The 15,135-nt window shown below is 42.6% G+C and overlaps 1 protein-coding gene and 1 long non-coding RNA gene across 6 annotated transcripts in view; one reads left to right on the top strand and one right to left on the bottom strand.

Annotated features, from left to right (window-relative positions):
- Positions 1 to 13,429, bottom strand: part of FBXO25 (F-box protein 25) — a 27,744-nt gene extending 14,315 nt beyond the window's left edge. For 4 of the 5 annotated variants that reach the window (XM_070796507.1, XM_070796529.1, XM_070796521.1 and 1 more), the window contains exons 1-3: positions 13,277 to 13,429; positions 2,938 to 3,078; positions 372 to 475 (exon numbers count right to left, since the gene is read on the bottom strand). In XM_070796507.1, coding sequence (XP_070652608.1) covers positions 372 to 475; positions 2,938 to 3,071 — 238 coding nt within the window. In that variant the 5' untranslated portion in view covers positions 3,072 to 3,078; positions 13,277 to 13,429. Of the gene's footprint in view, positions 1 to 371; positions 476 to 2,937; positions 3,079 to 12,882; positions 13,013 to 13,276 lie in introns of those variants that run through there. The other variant, XM_070796514.1, reaches the window with a different exon arrangement.
- LOC109561417 (uncharacterized) lies at positions 13,422 to 15,135 on the top strand. The gene is made up of 2 exons (XR_002181047.2): positions 13,422 to 13,585; positions 14,622 to 15,135. It is a non-coding gene; the product is annotated as an uncharacterized lncRNA (long non-coding RNA).

The raw sequence follows: 15,135 nt of genomic DNA, 5'->3' as shown, positions 1-15,135 counted from the left end.
GTTGGGAAGATCCCCTGCAGGAGGAAATGGCAACATGCTCCAGTATTATTGCCTGGAGAATTCCATGGGCAGAAGAGCCTGGGCAGGCTCGCAAGGAGTACGACATAGCAACTAAACACATAATTCAACATTCAGGCAGGCTGTTCTGTGGGTTTTCCTGTCCTTTATTTCATTGCTGTAAATCTTACTGATGACTTAGTCAAGCAAACGGCAGAGCTGCGAGACTCTGACCACCAAGTCTGACCTCTGGACACACTATTGCTTATGTAACTGGATCAGCATTTCTGCCCTAGAAAAGCACTGTCAACACAATCCAATTTATCAAAACAGTCCACAAGCAAACATGAGATTATTAACATAAATGATCTTACACTGAGTATTTGTGTCATTTCTAAAATGGTCCTTTTTCCTTTTTTTGGATGCAAATTCGTGCTCTTCATTACTGAATATTTCTTCATCTTCACTATTTAAGATACTGAAACAAAGATACATTTTATTAAAATATTTTTACAAGGATTTCTTCATTTGGATTTTCTTTTGTAAAATAAATAAATAAATTTTGGTTTATTTGGACAATAAATACTTTTACAATTCAGGAGCCCAAAATAAAAATCATGTTAAAATCTGAAGGCAATCACTTAATTTTCAAAGCAATAAATCACACGTTTGAAATCACAAGGCTAGTATCTAAGTTTTTTGTTTGTTCTGAGAAATATGAGGTTCATCCTGGTTATCAGAAAGTTGCATCAGGAACTGATGTACATGTTTTAGAATCTCCTAAGGATTTTGACATGCTCAACCAAGGTCATTTCAGACTTTAAAACTTATATTTATAATCTATACACTGGAAAAAAGTACCTGATACTAATGATCTGCTGTCTCCCTGATCCAATGCTGAGGAAACACCCGACATTTCTGCTTGTCCCCACATTTCCAAAGCCTCAACTAGAATTATTACTGCACTGGCACGTATTCTTACAAAGCATCAATCAAATAATGCTGCCTATTAAGGCCTTTAACTGAAGCCAGATGAGGTAAAACATGTCTTTTATCCACTGAAATACATGTAATTTAAAGCTTTCCCATTTTTTTTCTTTTGGATGATACAAGATAATAAAATCATAAGGTGATAACTAAACAATTTGAAAACACTTTCTTTAGAAAAAAAAATCTTCCTTGTAGTTAAAAAAAAACAAAAAAAGACTAGGCAAAATGCAGCCCACCCCCTTCCAAAGTGAAGACGCACACAATGGTTACTCTCAGCACACTGACCCTGGACAGCTTTCCAGCTGGTGGCAAAGAGGGGCTCCCTGGAGATTCTGGCCAGCAGAGGTCCAAGCACCGATGCTCAAAACCAAGGAGGTCACACCGCTGGCTTCCTCGCCACCACTCTCTGACAAGAAAATTGTACACAGGCGCCATCCACTAACCCGAATTCACTTTTAATAAAAGCAGCTGAATTTGCCAAATGAATGCATTCATCACTGTCAGAACAGACTTAAACACTGGCAAGAACTGTAAATCATCAAGACATGCAAAAGAGCACTTACCCAAAACAAACAACTTAACATCCAGTGACAGGCGCTAAATAACACCAATTCATAGAGAACGGATGATCCTGTCTGTATCTCATACCTAGTCACACACGAGTTTGCTGTCATGGATTCAAGCACTAAAGGCAGACGCTCTCAAACCTGAACAGCTTTGCTAATGACAATCACAGAGGTATCCAGGAGGAGCAGAACCACACTGCTCCCCAGAAGGACATCAGAGAAGCGGAACCCAGCACGGGGGATGAGGGAGCTGCCCGGCACCTCCCTCCACGCCCTGCCCCCGGAAAGGCAGGCTCAGACACATGTCTGGCTGGCCGAGAGCAGTGAGGGGCACTGGGGAGACACGCCCACGTGTGCTCTGCCACACTCTGCCCTGGGCGGGCCAGGCCGCCAGACTGCCCCTCATCTGAAGGGAGGAAATGGTATGGGGACAAACGTACAGGAGAAAGTACAGACACCTATGCACTTACGCTGTCTGACCTAGTTGAGAGTTAGGTCAATGTGAGATAAAGATATGCAGTATGATCCACGCCAAGACCCGTGACTCTCTGGAGGAAGAGGTCTCCAGACCTCCCACTCCCCAAATGCTGCAGGACACTGGTGACACAGATGGTGAGTGACATGCCACGGCCCGCCAGCCTGCTCCTGTGTCTGCAACCATCCACTTCCATCTGGAGAGGACCACGGCCCCCAGAGCCCCCTGCCGCTCACACACCAGCTCGTGAGGTGGGGACAGGCGTCTCCCTCCTCCCTTCTCCCACCAGGAGGAAGGCAGCCCTGGGGTGAAGCTGCACCCTGAACCGCACAGGTGAGGCTGCACGCTGGGACCCGCAGAGCAACGAGACGCGTTACTTCAGCCCCCAGCAAAGTCACAGCGCCATTCAGGCCTCCAAGAAAGACCTCTCCCATCTGGTGCAAGCCATTATTATGGGCCTCGGACGTAGGCCACCAGCACTGCGTCTTTCCATTTCTTCTCCTTCCTCAGCTATGCGTGCATCTTTAATCGCTTCAGTCGTGTCTGATTCTTTGTGACCCCATGGACTGTAGCCTGCCAGGCTCCTCTGTCCGTGGGGTTTTCCAGGCAAGAATACTGGAGTGGGTCGCCATTCCCTTCCCCATCCTCAGCTATAATGGGAGGTTAATAACAACAACACCTATCTCTCAGAAAGCTATAAGGAGTAAACGCTTTAAATAAAAAGAAGACAGCAGCATCTGTGTGTGGGCACCAGGCACTCCACCAGGCTGAGACTCTGGCTAATAACTTGTCTCCTCACACCAGCCTGTCTGGGGGCGATTCTCAGCCAATTGGTAAGTCACGGGGCTTCAGCAGATGTGACATCAATGTTGGATGGGACACGCCGTGGCTCTGCTGAGCTAGACTCACATGCCATGGCCTATGTCACACTGGCTGTTCTCCCCCTCAAGCTCCTGGCTCCACGCATCACATCTTTTCCAGCCGTCTTCTGTTTTCATCCAACTCCATCCAGGAGATCTCCAGTCCTGGCCCAAAAATGGCATGGTTCACCTATAAAACATGGTTACTTCATGTTAAAAATGTGTAACTAATACGGTTCTTTTCATTTAGAACATGTGTTCATTAATTTTAATGAATACAATCCTATTTAAATGTCTATATGTGCCTTACATGCCGGCTACACACAAGGATAAGACAGTGAAGATAACACAGTACCTCAGTTGTCCTAACAGGGTCAGACAGATGAGGACTGGTGGCTTTACTAGCCCAATCCTGCATGTGTCATGAAAGGTGTCCTAGGGCTGACATCCCAGGTCATGCCTGAAGAAGCAGCACTCAGAGAGTAAGGAAGAAAGGGGGAAATGACACTAAACAGAAAATCCACTCAGAAGTTAGAAGCAAAGGACACAAGACACTGACGCTCAGCCCTGCACACAGTCAAGTTTGGTGAGGCTGACCACGTAAGGGGAGGAGCGGGGAGTGCCTGACATGAGAACGAAGAGGCCACCGCTGCAAATGACTCAAAGGAGCTGGACTGCATTTTGAGGACACAGAGTGGCCAACAAAGGGACCTCTGCAGAGAGGCGACTCAACCAGATCTGAGCTTCCCAAAGACCTCAGGCTACTCAGTCTCTCTGCCAGCACCTCACGTCTTCCCAGTAATAAGTGTCCTCTGAAATTACATGGCTGCTGCCTGCCTTTCTCAAGAAAATATCATGTCTTGTTCAACTCTGTATCCCAATACCTGGAATGATGCCAGGCACACAGGGAGCTCACCAATCACTGAATGAATGGAAGAATGAATGAAACACAAGCAGATCCATGACTCAGAGGAGAGGGTGAGGCAAGAGAGTAAGGTAGGAAAACCATCAGCATCCAGACATGACCACAGGAACCGTCTCTCAGACAGAGACCAGACAGAGTAGGGCAAGGAGAGAGTCAAGCCACAAGCTCTAAGACTCACTGACATCTAAGGGACAGGCAGATGAAGAGGAGCCAAGAAAGGACACCAAAAAGGAAGAGCCACAGATGTAGTGGAAATGGGAAGGCAAGACAAGAATGGATTCAAGAAAGAAACCATCGGCAGGGAGGTAAGTGTGATAAAGAAGCCAGTACGGTAAAAACTTAAAAGTATACATTGTATTCAGCTGTACAAAAGGTATTTCATAATCCAACAGAAAGTTTCAATAGAGTAACTGTGTTATACTAACCTCATGTCCAAAGTAAATCTGGGGTATTTCCCTAATATCACACATCATATCACAGAGTACACAGGAGATTAAAGTGTTTAAATACTATCTCCCAAATATATTTAATATAACTCACAAAAAATAAGCTATTAAATAGGCATTTATACAGGCTTAAAAAAGATAAAAATATTTCAGAGAGAAATGATAAGCCTTCAACAATATTCCTGAGTTAAGTACAAGTGCCCAACATGAAACGTATGAAGTAATTTTCTGCCATACCAAGAGGATCTCAAAACCTTGTTAAACTAATTCATCAGAACACATCTTTTTTAGTCATATGTTATTTAAATCCTTGCTTTAGAAAATAATTAAAAACAATTACTTAAATCTCAACAGTACATCAATAAAGCTCATATTACACTCTTGTTTCACAACTACAGATCACCCTGAAATGCAAAAGCTGCCACCCGTGTCCAGTCAATCCAGATAAAACACAAACAGGGGAAAAATGTCTGTTAGGACTACTCTGACAATTGCCAAAGTATCTTTCAATATCATATTTAAACTGAATTTTAGAAGAATCAAATGGCAACCATACAGAATATTGCCAATAGGTCCAAGATACGATTTCTTCAATGACAAATATATAAACACAGACTAAATGCATTGTTCCAATCCCAAAGAAAGGCAATGCCAAAGAATGCTCAAACTACTAAACAACTGCACTCATCTCACATGCTATCAAAGTAATATTCAAAATTCTCCAAGCCAGGCTTCAACAGTACGTGAACCGTGAACCTCCACATGTTCAAACTGGAAAAGGCAGAGAAACCAGAGACCCAACTGCCAACATCCAGTGCATCATCAAAAACGCAAGAGACTTCCAGAAAAACATCTACTTCTGCTTTACTGACTATGCCAAAACCTTGCATGTGTGGATCACAACAAACTGTGGGAAAATTCTTCAAGAGATGGGAATATCAGACCACCTGACCTGCCTCCTGAGAAATCAGTAAGCAGGTCAAGAAGCAACAGTTAGAACTGGACCCGGAACAACAGACTGGTTTCAAATCAAGAAAGGAGTATGTCAAGGCTGTAAATTGTGGCTGACCTTATTTTGGGGGGCTCCAAAATCACTGCAGATGGTGACTGCAGCCATGAAATTAAAAGACGTTTGCCCCATGGAAGAAAAGTTATGACCAACCTAGACAGCTTATTAAAAAGCAGAGACATTACTTTGCCAACAAAGGTCTGTCTAGTCAAAGCTATGGTTTTTCCAGTAGTCATGTATGGATGTGAGAATTGGACTATAAAGAAAGCTGAGCGCAGAAGAATTGGTGCTTTTTAACTGTGGTGTTGGAGAAGACTCTTGAGAGTCCCTTGGACAGCAGGGAGATCCAGCCAGTCCATCCTAAAGGAAATCAGTCCTGAATACTCATTGGAAGGACTGATGCTGAAGCTGAAAGTCCAATACTTTGGCCACCTGATGTGAAGAGCTGACTCATTTGAAAAGACCCTGATACTGGGAAAGATTGAAGGCAGGAAGACAAGGGGACGACAGAGGATGAGATGGTTGTATGGCACCACTGACTCAATGGACATGAGTTTGAACAAGCTCAGGGAGTTGGTGATGGACAGGGAGGCCTGGTGTGCTGCAGTCCATGGGGTCGCAAAGAGTCGGACATGACTGAGAGACTGAACTGAACTGGTTGTTACATTATGCATCCCTTCCCTAAAGGTATACCAGTATACTCCTTTGACGAAATGAAAAAAACAAATGGAAGCCCCCTCCACATACAGTATATGTAAATACATTTATACATAATTGCAGATGAAGGTAGTCAAAATGCACAAACTTATAGAATAAACAGGTACTATGGATGTACTGTACAAGCTAGTTAAAACTGCTGTACATTATATATGAATGTTATAAAAACAGTAAATCTTATGACTTCTCATCATGAGGAAAAATACTTTTTTTTCCTATTTCTTTAGTGTTGTATCTATATGAGATAATAGATGTTCACTAAACCTACTGTGATACTCATTTCGTGATGTATGTAAATCAGATCATCATGCTCTACATGTAACATTTGGTTTAAAAAACTGAAAATAAAAGCTACCATATGATTCTGCAATCCTACTCCTGGGCATATATTTAGAGAAAAACACGATCTGAAAAAATACATGCACCCGAATGCTGACTGCAGCAGTGCTTACAACAGCCACGACATGGAAGCAATGGACAGAGGCCTAGATAAAGAAGACGTGGTACATACATACAGTGGAATATTACTCAGCCACTAGAAAGAACGAAATCATTCCATCTGTAGCAACATGGGTGGACCTGGAGATTGTCATACTGAGTGAAGTAAGTCAAAGGAGGAGGAGTATCACATGACATCCCTGATGTGTGGAATCCTAAAGAAATGCTGCAAACAGTAAGACTCAAAGACTTAGAAAACAAAGGGAAGACACAGTTTTGGAGTTTGGGACGGACATGTACACTCTGCTATATTTAAAACTGCAGAGAGAAGTGGGAGGGGGGTTCAGGATGGGGAACACGTGTACACCCGTGGTGGATTCATGTTGATGTATGGCAAAACCAATACAATATTGTAAGGTAAAAAAAAAAAAAAGAAAGAAAAAAGAAATGCTCAAAATATAAGAGTTTTCCAATCTCAAAAAAAAAAAAAAAAAAAAAGGACAACTAACAAGGACCTATTGTACAGCACATGGAACTCTGCTCAATGTTATGTGCCAGCCTGGATGGAAGGGGAGTTGGGGGAGAATGGATACATGTATATGTATGGCTGAGTTCACCTGATACTTTCACTGTTCACTGGATACTATCACAACATTGTGAATCAGCTATACCCCAATACAAAATAAAAAATTTTTAAAACTTATACACAGTGCTATCAGTTCAGTTCAGTCACTCAGTTGTGTCCGACTCTTTGCGACTCTCCATGGACTGCAGCACGCCAGGCCTCCCTGTCCACCACCAACTCCCAAAGTTTACTCAAACTCATGTCCACTGAGTCACTGATGCCATCCAACCATCTCATCCTCTGTTGTCCCCTTCTCTTCCTGCCTTCAGTCTTTCCCAGCATCAGGGTCTTTTCAAATGACTCAGTTCTTCTCATCAGGTAGCTAAAGCATTGGAGCTTCTGCTTCAGCAGCAGTCCTTCCAATGAATATTCAGGACTGATTTCCTTTACAATTGGCTTTGCAGCCCAAGGGACTCTCAAGTCTTCTCCTACATCACAGTTCAAAAGCATCAATTCTTCAGCACTTAGCTTTCTTTATGGTCCAACTCCTATATCCATACATGACTAATGGAAAAATCATAGCTTTGACTATATGGACCTTTGTCAGCAAAGTAATGTCTCTGCTTTGTAACATGCTCTCTAGGTTGGCCACAGCTTTTCTTTCAAGGAACAGGCATCTTTTAATGTCATGGCTGCAGTCACCATCTGCAGTGATTTTGGAGCCCCCAAAAATAAAGTCTGTCACTGTTTCCATTGTTTCCCCATCTATTTGCCATGAAGTGATGGGACCAGATGCCATGTTCTTAGTTTTCTGAATGTTTAGCTTTAAGTCAGCTTTTTCACTCTCCTCTTTCACTTTCATCAAGAGGCTCTTTAGTTCCTCTTCACTTTCTGCCATAAGGGTGGTGTCATCTGCACATCTGAGATTCTTAATATTTCTCCCAGCAATCTTGATTCCAGCTTGTGCTTCATCCAGCCCAGCATTTCACATGATGTACTTTGCATATAAGTTAAATAGGCAGGGTGACAAAATACAGACTTGTCATACTGCTTTCCCAACTTGGAACCAGTCTGTTGTTCCATGTCCGATTCTAACTGCTGCTTCTTGAACTCCATACAGATTTCTCAGGAGGCAGGTCAGGTGGTCTGGTATTCCCATCTCTTGAAGAATTTTCCACAGTTTGGTATGATCCAAACAGTCAAGGCTTTGGCGTAGTCAATAAAGCAGAAGTAGACGTTTTTCTGGAATTCTCTTGCTTTTTCTATGATCTAATGGATGTTGGCAACTTGATCTCTGGTTCCTCTGCCTTTTCTAAATTCAGCTTGAACATCTATAAGTTCTCGGTTCCTGGACTGCTGAAGCCTGGCTTGGAGAATTTGACCATTACTTTGCTAGCATGTGAGATGAGTGCAATTGTGTGGTAGTTTGAACATTCTTTGGCATTGCCTTTCTTTGGGATTGGAATGAAAACTGACCTTTTCCACTCCTGTGGCCGCTGCTGAGTTTTCCAAATTTGCTGGCATATTGAGTGCAGCACTTTCACGGCACTTTTATATATAGTGCTATATGTCACTAACGTCTCAGTAAAACTGGGAGGGGAGATGTTATGTAGAAAAATGCCCCTTGAAGAATTCTTTTTAACAGGAACAAACTGTAACAATTAAAATATCTAAAAGAGGCTTTGTTAAATATATGTTATTACACCAGGGATATAAGTGACTGTAAATAATAATTGTGTGAATATTTATTATCATAAAAAGATATTCATAGTATATTAAGTAGAAGAAGTTTTAGGAAAATATATGCAATACTTCTGTGTATTTCTACATCTGAGCACAAGTTTATACATGTGTGCACAGAAAAAAGTCTAAAAGCAGATAAAGCAAAATGTAAACAGTGAATACCTCTGTATGTTTCAATTTCAAGTGATTTCACGTTTGAATTTCAAGTACATTATTTTTTCTTTGAGATATTTTTATTTTTAATATTTATTTTCTTAGGTGAACATGTATTAACCATGTGACAATTTTTATAGAACACAATTTGCTGATGTGAAAGACAGAAATGGTGACATTGTTAACCTATATTATTTGATTCCTAATGTAGGTGAAGAATTATCCCCAGTATTTGTTTCTTTTTTTCTTTTATGATTTGTAAGCTCACAGGTTTAATAAATTTATTATTTTAGTTTTTTCCTCTCTTGTAGAATTTAGAAGTTTTTGTATAGTTAAATTAATAAACTTGGTTTCTCATTTAAATATATATATGTATGTATAATGCACTCTTGTACTGAGTGAGTGAAGAGAGAATGATTAAAAGAAATTCTGTGCAAAAAGCAAACCATCTGGGAAATGCGTGAAGAAAAATGAGGACATGAGCTTAGCCTTGGAGCATGTTTAGACCTTAAGTGAATGGAGAGGAAAGAAAAAATACCAATCACAGAAATGATGGGTGAGAAAAATATGAAGACAGGAATACATGTGACATGATTGAGAATAAACAGAACAGGCCGGCTGAAATAGAGAAATTTACAGCAAGGCTGGCAGGTATGTTGAAAAAGAGACTAGGAGAATGTTGCCTATCAGAGATATTGGACTTTATTCTCTAAGTAATGCAAAGTTTCGAGCAATCCAGCAATGTGAGCAACACTATTTTGAGAATCATTTGCCAGGGTCTGCAGGATAAATTGAAGGGGAGAACAGAGGCAGAAAGAACAACTACTTAAGCCGTAGAAACCTCTTGTCGACACGTCAGCTGACAAAATCATTTAAGACTTTATGACACGCATTGTACTTGCCTCTGTGAACACCATGCCCACTCACCACTTAATGCATTTATATTCAGGCCTCACAAGCAATCCCTATAACATTTACACCAAGTTTCTACTGTAAAGTTAAGAGTCATCTTGGGGTTTCCAGTAAGATAATTGATTGCTTTACAACTACCAAAACTCGACAGATAATCACGGTGACTTCAACAACTCTGTGAGAAACAAATTTATTTGGCCTTAATTTTTCAGCTGCTAGGGAGTGAAATGCAGCTAAATGGGCCATGGAAATAATAATAGTACATTTCCAAAGGTTTTATTTTCAACACAGAGTAAAAGATTTGTTTCAAAACAAATGTGTATATTCCATCCTATAAATGTGAATAATCTTTATACTTATGCTTTATACTTGCATATAACCTTTTTTTAAAAATTGATGTATAGTTGATTTACAATGTTGTGTTAGCTAAGTAATTCAGTCATATACATATTTTTCACATCCTTTTCCATCATAGGTTATTACAATATGTAACCTTATATAATACTCAAATGTAATCTTTATGCTTTAGTTCATAAACTAAAGCAGAGATTCTGGAACCACAGTGATCACAAACAGTAAACTGCCCTCCCCCCAAAAAAGAGCCATCACAGAAAAGAAAAATAAGAAAACACATGACTTGCAATGTGAAAGACTTGGCTCTCAAATTTTCAAAACTGTTCCCAGTGTGAGACATCTAACAAATCTGCATACTGAAAAACAGTATTACTAAAGTTTTGGAATGATGACAACCATCATCTTGTATGGAAATGTATCTATCTGTTCTACTAAAAGATCTGAACTGCTAGCATTTTACAAATTTACTTAAAATCACTATTTTTTTTTAAATTTCCAAATACAAAAATAAAAACTAGAAATTACTCCTGAAAATTATTAAATGTGTAAGAGTAACGACTCAAAGTGTGGCTACTCTTGTGAAGTAGCTGGTACAATCTGCAATATTATGCACATTTTACCAACTAATGTCAGAGAGCATATGGGGCTATCTATTGTAAACCTTTCCTTGATGTCTATTCTATACAGCAGGACATGGAGGTGAAGCACTGCAACAGAACAGGACTTCGTGAACTTCATTTACCAGCTCAAACTCCTGCACAAGCGAATCAGAAGTAACCAAAAAATGTCTTTCCTTCAAAAAGTTAACTTTCTGTTAACTAATGATAACAGAAGCAAACATTTACTAGATCTCAGTATGGGGTAGGCATTACTCTAGACAATCTACCTCTACTATCTTTTAGTCCTTACACTACCCTACAAGGCAGGAAATGTTACAATCCCCTTTTAAGAGTTTAAATCTGTATTTTACAGATGAAGGAACTGAGGCCCCAAGGTTGGTGGAGCTGGGATTTACAGCCATGGAATCTCAATCTACGATCCATCTCTAGCACAACACTGTTATGACGGCAATTCCTGGATACCACCATCCATCTCTATCGCAACACTTTTATAACAGCAATTCCAGGACACCGTATAAAAACAGATGTCATAAAACTGCAGGGTTTTTTTCCCTTATTTTTTTTGGCTCATATGTCATACATCAGATATGATCTAAAGTAATGCCATAAACTTATAGCAGAAAGGCAAAGAAGAACTAAAGAGCCTCTTGATGAAAGTGAAAGAGGAGAGTGAAAAAGTTGGCTTAAAACTCAACATTCAGAAAACTAAGATCATGGCATCCAGTCCCATCACTTCATGGCAAATAGACGGGGCAACAGTGGAAACAGTGGCTGATCTTATTTGGGGGGGGGGCTCCAAAATCACTGCAGATAGTGACTGCAGCCATGAAATTAAAAGACATTTGCTCCTTGGAAGAAAAGTTATGACCAACCTAAACAGCTTATTAAAAAGCAGAGACATTACTTTGCCAACAAAGGTCTGTCTAGTCAAAGCTATGGTTTTTCCAGTAGTCATGTATGGATGTGAGAGTTGGACTATAAGAAAGCTGAGCGCAGAAGAATTGGTGCTTTTTAACTGTGGTGTTGGAAAAGACTCTTGAAAGTCCCTTGGACTGCAAGGAGATTCAGCCAGTCCATTCTAAAGGAAATCAGTCCTGAATATTCATTGGAAGGACTGATGCTGAAGCTCAAAGTCCAATACTTTGGCCACCTGATGCAAAGAACTGACTCATTAGAAAAGACCCTGATGCTGAGAAAGACTGAAGGCGGGAGAAGGGAACGACTGAGGATGAGGTGGTTGGATGGCATCAGTGACTCAGTGGACATGAGTTTAAGTAAACTTCGGGAGTTGGTGATGGACAGGGAGGCCTGGTATGCTGCAGTCCATGGGGTCGCAAAGAGTCGGATACCACTGAGCAACTGAACTGAAAGTAATGGTTGATCTAAATATAAAACACAAGACAAGGAAAACATATGAAAGGAAACAGAGCTAATAAGTTTAAAAAGGCTATATATACCTTGCTTTTTTAAAGTCAGATGGAAAGTAAATGGAGTAACAGTACTTATCTCAATCACTAAACTGATTTTCAAAACAATAAAAACTATAACTGTAGAGCAAGAGCTATTGCTATATATACTAGGAACAAGCACAAGTTACAACGAAAATAAAAGGCAGTTTCGTATTTAGACAAAAAGCTGGCAAAGGAGTTTCTTCTCCAGTATTTATCTTTCATCATCAATTTTGAGAAAATAATTTCCATTGTTCTGAGATAAGAATGACTGATTCTTCATTTGATAAGCATTTGACTTTTTCTGTTGCTTTCTTTTCCTTACAAGACTTCCAAACAATGTTGACAGATAAAACATGAATATGGCTTCTAAGTGTGGAAGAATCTTATCCAGAGAGATCAAGAAGGGAGGTAAATCGAGGGCTGGAAATCAGAAATGGGGTTTACCATACGAAGGCCTGAAAGATAATCACAGATGCCATAAGGAAACGGAAAACAGTCCCGAAAGAGGGGAAGTGGAATAGGAAAGAAGAGAACGCGAGTTATTTCTGATTAGGGCTGGAGGGAAGGGTTTGCGAGAGGCAGGAAAGGAAGGTTCCTCAGGACTCCTTTCAGATGAGTCTTAGCAGGCCAGGGCTGGGAGAATGGGCAAAGCCGAGCTTACCGCGAAGAGAAGGATGCAAAATGCAGAGGCGTCAGCTCAAGAAAAACAAGGAAGGCAACCGCAGAGGGGCCGGAGCCGAGCGAGGGAAGACGACTGACGCCGGGAGGACGGCTCTGGCCTGGGGAGGGCGGAGCCGGAGAGCCGGAGGGCGGACTCACAAGACGCCAGGCCGAGGGATGGGGATCCCGGAGACGGCGGGCGGGGGGCGGTGGGAAAGGGGGCCAACCTGGCGGGGGCGGGAGGCGGTTAAGGACCGGGCGGGGTCGTGAAGGAAGCTGGACGGCGTGTCGCGGAGGGTGGGCGCGGGGTTGAGGCCGGAAGGCTGCCTCGGTCCCCACCTGACGCGCGAACGCCTACAGTCCCCACCTGGCGCGCGCAGCATCGCACTCCTTACCTAGCGCGCCGACGATCCCGGCCCCACCTGGCGCTCAGAAGCCCACAGCCCGCACCTGACGGCGGAGCGTCAGGCTTTATTGCCGGAAGTTGCCCGCCGCCTACCCGGGAGCGCCACGGGAAAGCCCCGCCCCCGGCCGCGCTGATTGGCCGGCGCGGCTCCTCGAGGCCGTGTTGCTACCCTGATCTAGGAGTCGGCAGTCCGCGCGTGCGCAGTGGGCGTCGCCTGCCCTAACCTACTGTGCTGCTGACTGCCAGTTCGCAGTGGGTGCGGCCCGGGCCGGAGGGTCCCAGCGCTGCGGAGTCCTAGGTAAACTGAAGAATGTGGGTACCTGGGCCCTGACTGCCGTGTGGACTGCAGATCTGATTACCCCCGCCTGCTCAACTTTCCAACCCAACCGCTGCCCGGAAACCATATGAAATTCCTGGTTGTAGCTTCACTTTACGCCCAATTACCCTGTGTACCTAGTTACTTTGTATATTGAGCTTAATATTAATATATTAAGATCGCACAGAATATTCACTGAAAGTACTGATACGAAGAGCTGATTCATTGGAGAAGACCTGATGCTGGGAAAGATTGAGGGCAGGAGGAGAAGGGGGCGACAGAGAAGGAGATGGTTGGATGGCATCGACTACTCAATGGACATGAGTTTGAACAAGCTCCTGGAGATAGTGGAGTAAGGGAAGCCTGGCATGCTGCAGTCTATGGAGTTGCAAAGAGTCGGACAAGACTTAGCGACTGAGCAAGGACAACTACTGAGCTTAAGGCCCAAGTCCTTTGTATTTATAAACGGTTTAGAGTACTGCTCATTTTTTGGAGGTGGAAGTGTCAGCCTGTGGGGTTTTCCCAGTAAGGAGACAAGAATGTGGGGTACTGGGGCAGAGGAGGAGCAGAGTCCTGGTTGTGACCAGTCTCCCCCATCTGTGGAGAGGACCAGAGGCAGGAGGCTGGGGATTGACTGAGGCCAGAACCTCTCTCTGCTTTGCTTTCTCCACAAGTAAAATGGAGCCGGTAGAGGCACTCACCTCAGGGATCTTGATAAGAATTGAGTTAACATGCTCAAAACATTCAGGACAGCGCCTAGTGTACAGTCAGCAGTATGGTACATGCTCCTCATGGCCATGTTTTCATTTATCTTTGCTAAATACTGAGTGTGGACTCTGCTGGGGCATGTGTATGCAGATAAACATATCTGCGAGTGGAGTTAGAGAGAGCCTTGCTGCTCAAAAATAATGTGTGTATCCTCTGACTGGGAACCAGGACCCTGCTTCAAAGATACTCTATTGTTTCTTCTGACAGTACCTCTCTTGTCTCTGCATCCACTCCCTTCCCTAATTAACAGCTGCTTGAACCTGCCTGTTGGAACTCGGAGAAGGTCATGGAGGCTGAATGCAGCCCATTTCCAAGGATTCTGTGCCCAGGAGCTTCATGGGGTCCTGCTTGGTATCAAGGCATGTACAATAATGCTCATAGTGGTTTATTGGTTGGAACAACCTATATACCTGTCTGCAAGGAAGTGGACTAACAGGTGGGAATATTCAAGCAGTCAACCACTACCCAGTGGAAGAGAATGAGCCTCTGATACATGCGACAATGTGGATGCTTATTAGGGATAGTATGTTAGTGAAGGAATGCAGACACGGAAGTGTATGCCATGTGATTCCATGTGATTCATGTGAAATTCTAGAACAGACAGAGCTAATGTGGTGATAGAATGACACCTGTGGTGGCTTTGTGGTGCCAGAGGAGGGCAGGGCAACTTTCTGGGGTGGTTTGGAATGAGAATATGTGTTAAATATCACAGAGCATGTCACTGGAAGTATGTTAAACCTCAATAAACCAATACATATTTTTCA

The sequence above is a fragment of the Bos indicus genome, chromosome 1 (genome assembly GCF_029378745.1).
Source record: "Bos indicus isolate NIAB-ARS_2022 breed Sahiwal x Tharparkar chromosome 1, NIAB-ARS_B.indTharparkar_mat_pri_1.0, whole genome shotgun sequence".
In the NCBI taxonomy this organism is placed as follows: domain Eukaryota; kingdom Metazoa; phylum Chordata; class Mammalia; order Artiodactyla; family Bovidae; genus Bos; species Bos indicus.
The sequence above is the reverse complement of the archived record's forward strand: the minus strand, read 5'-3'. Positions and strand labels throughout refer to the sequence as shown.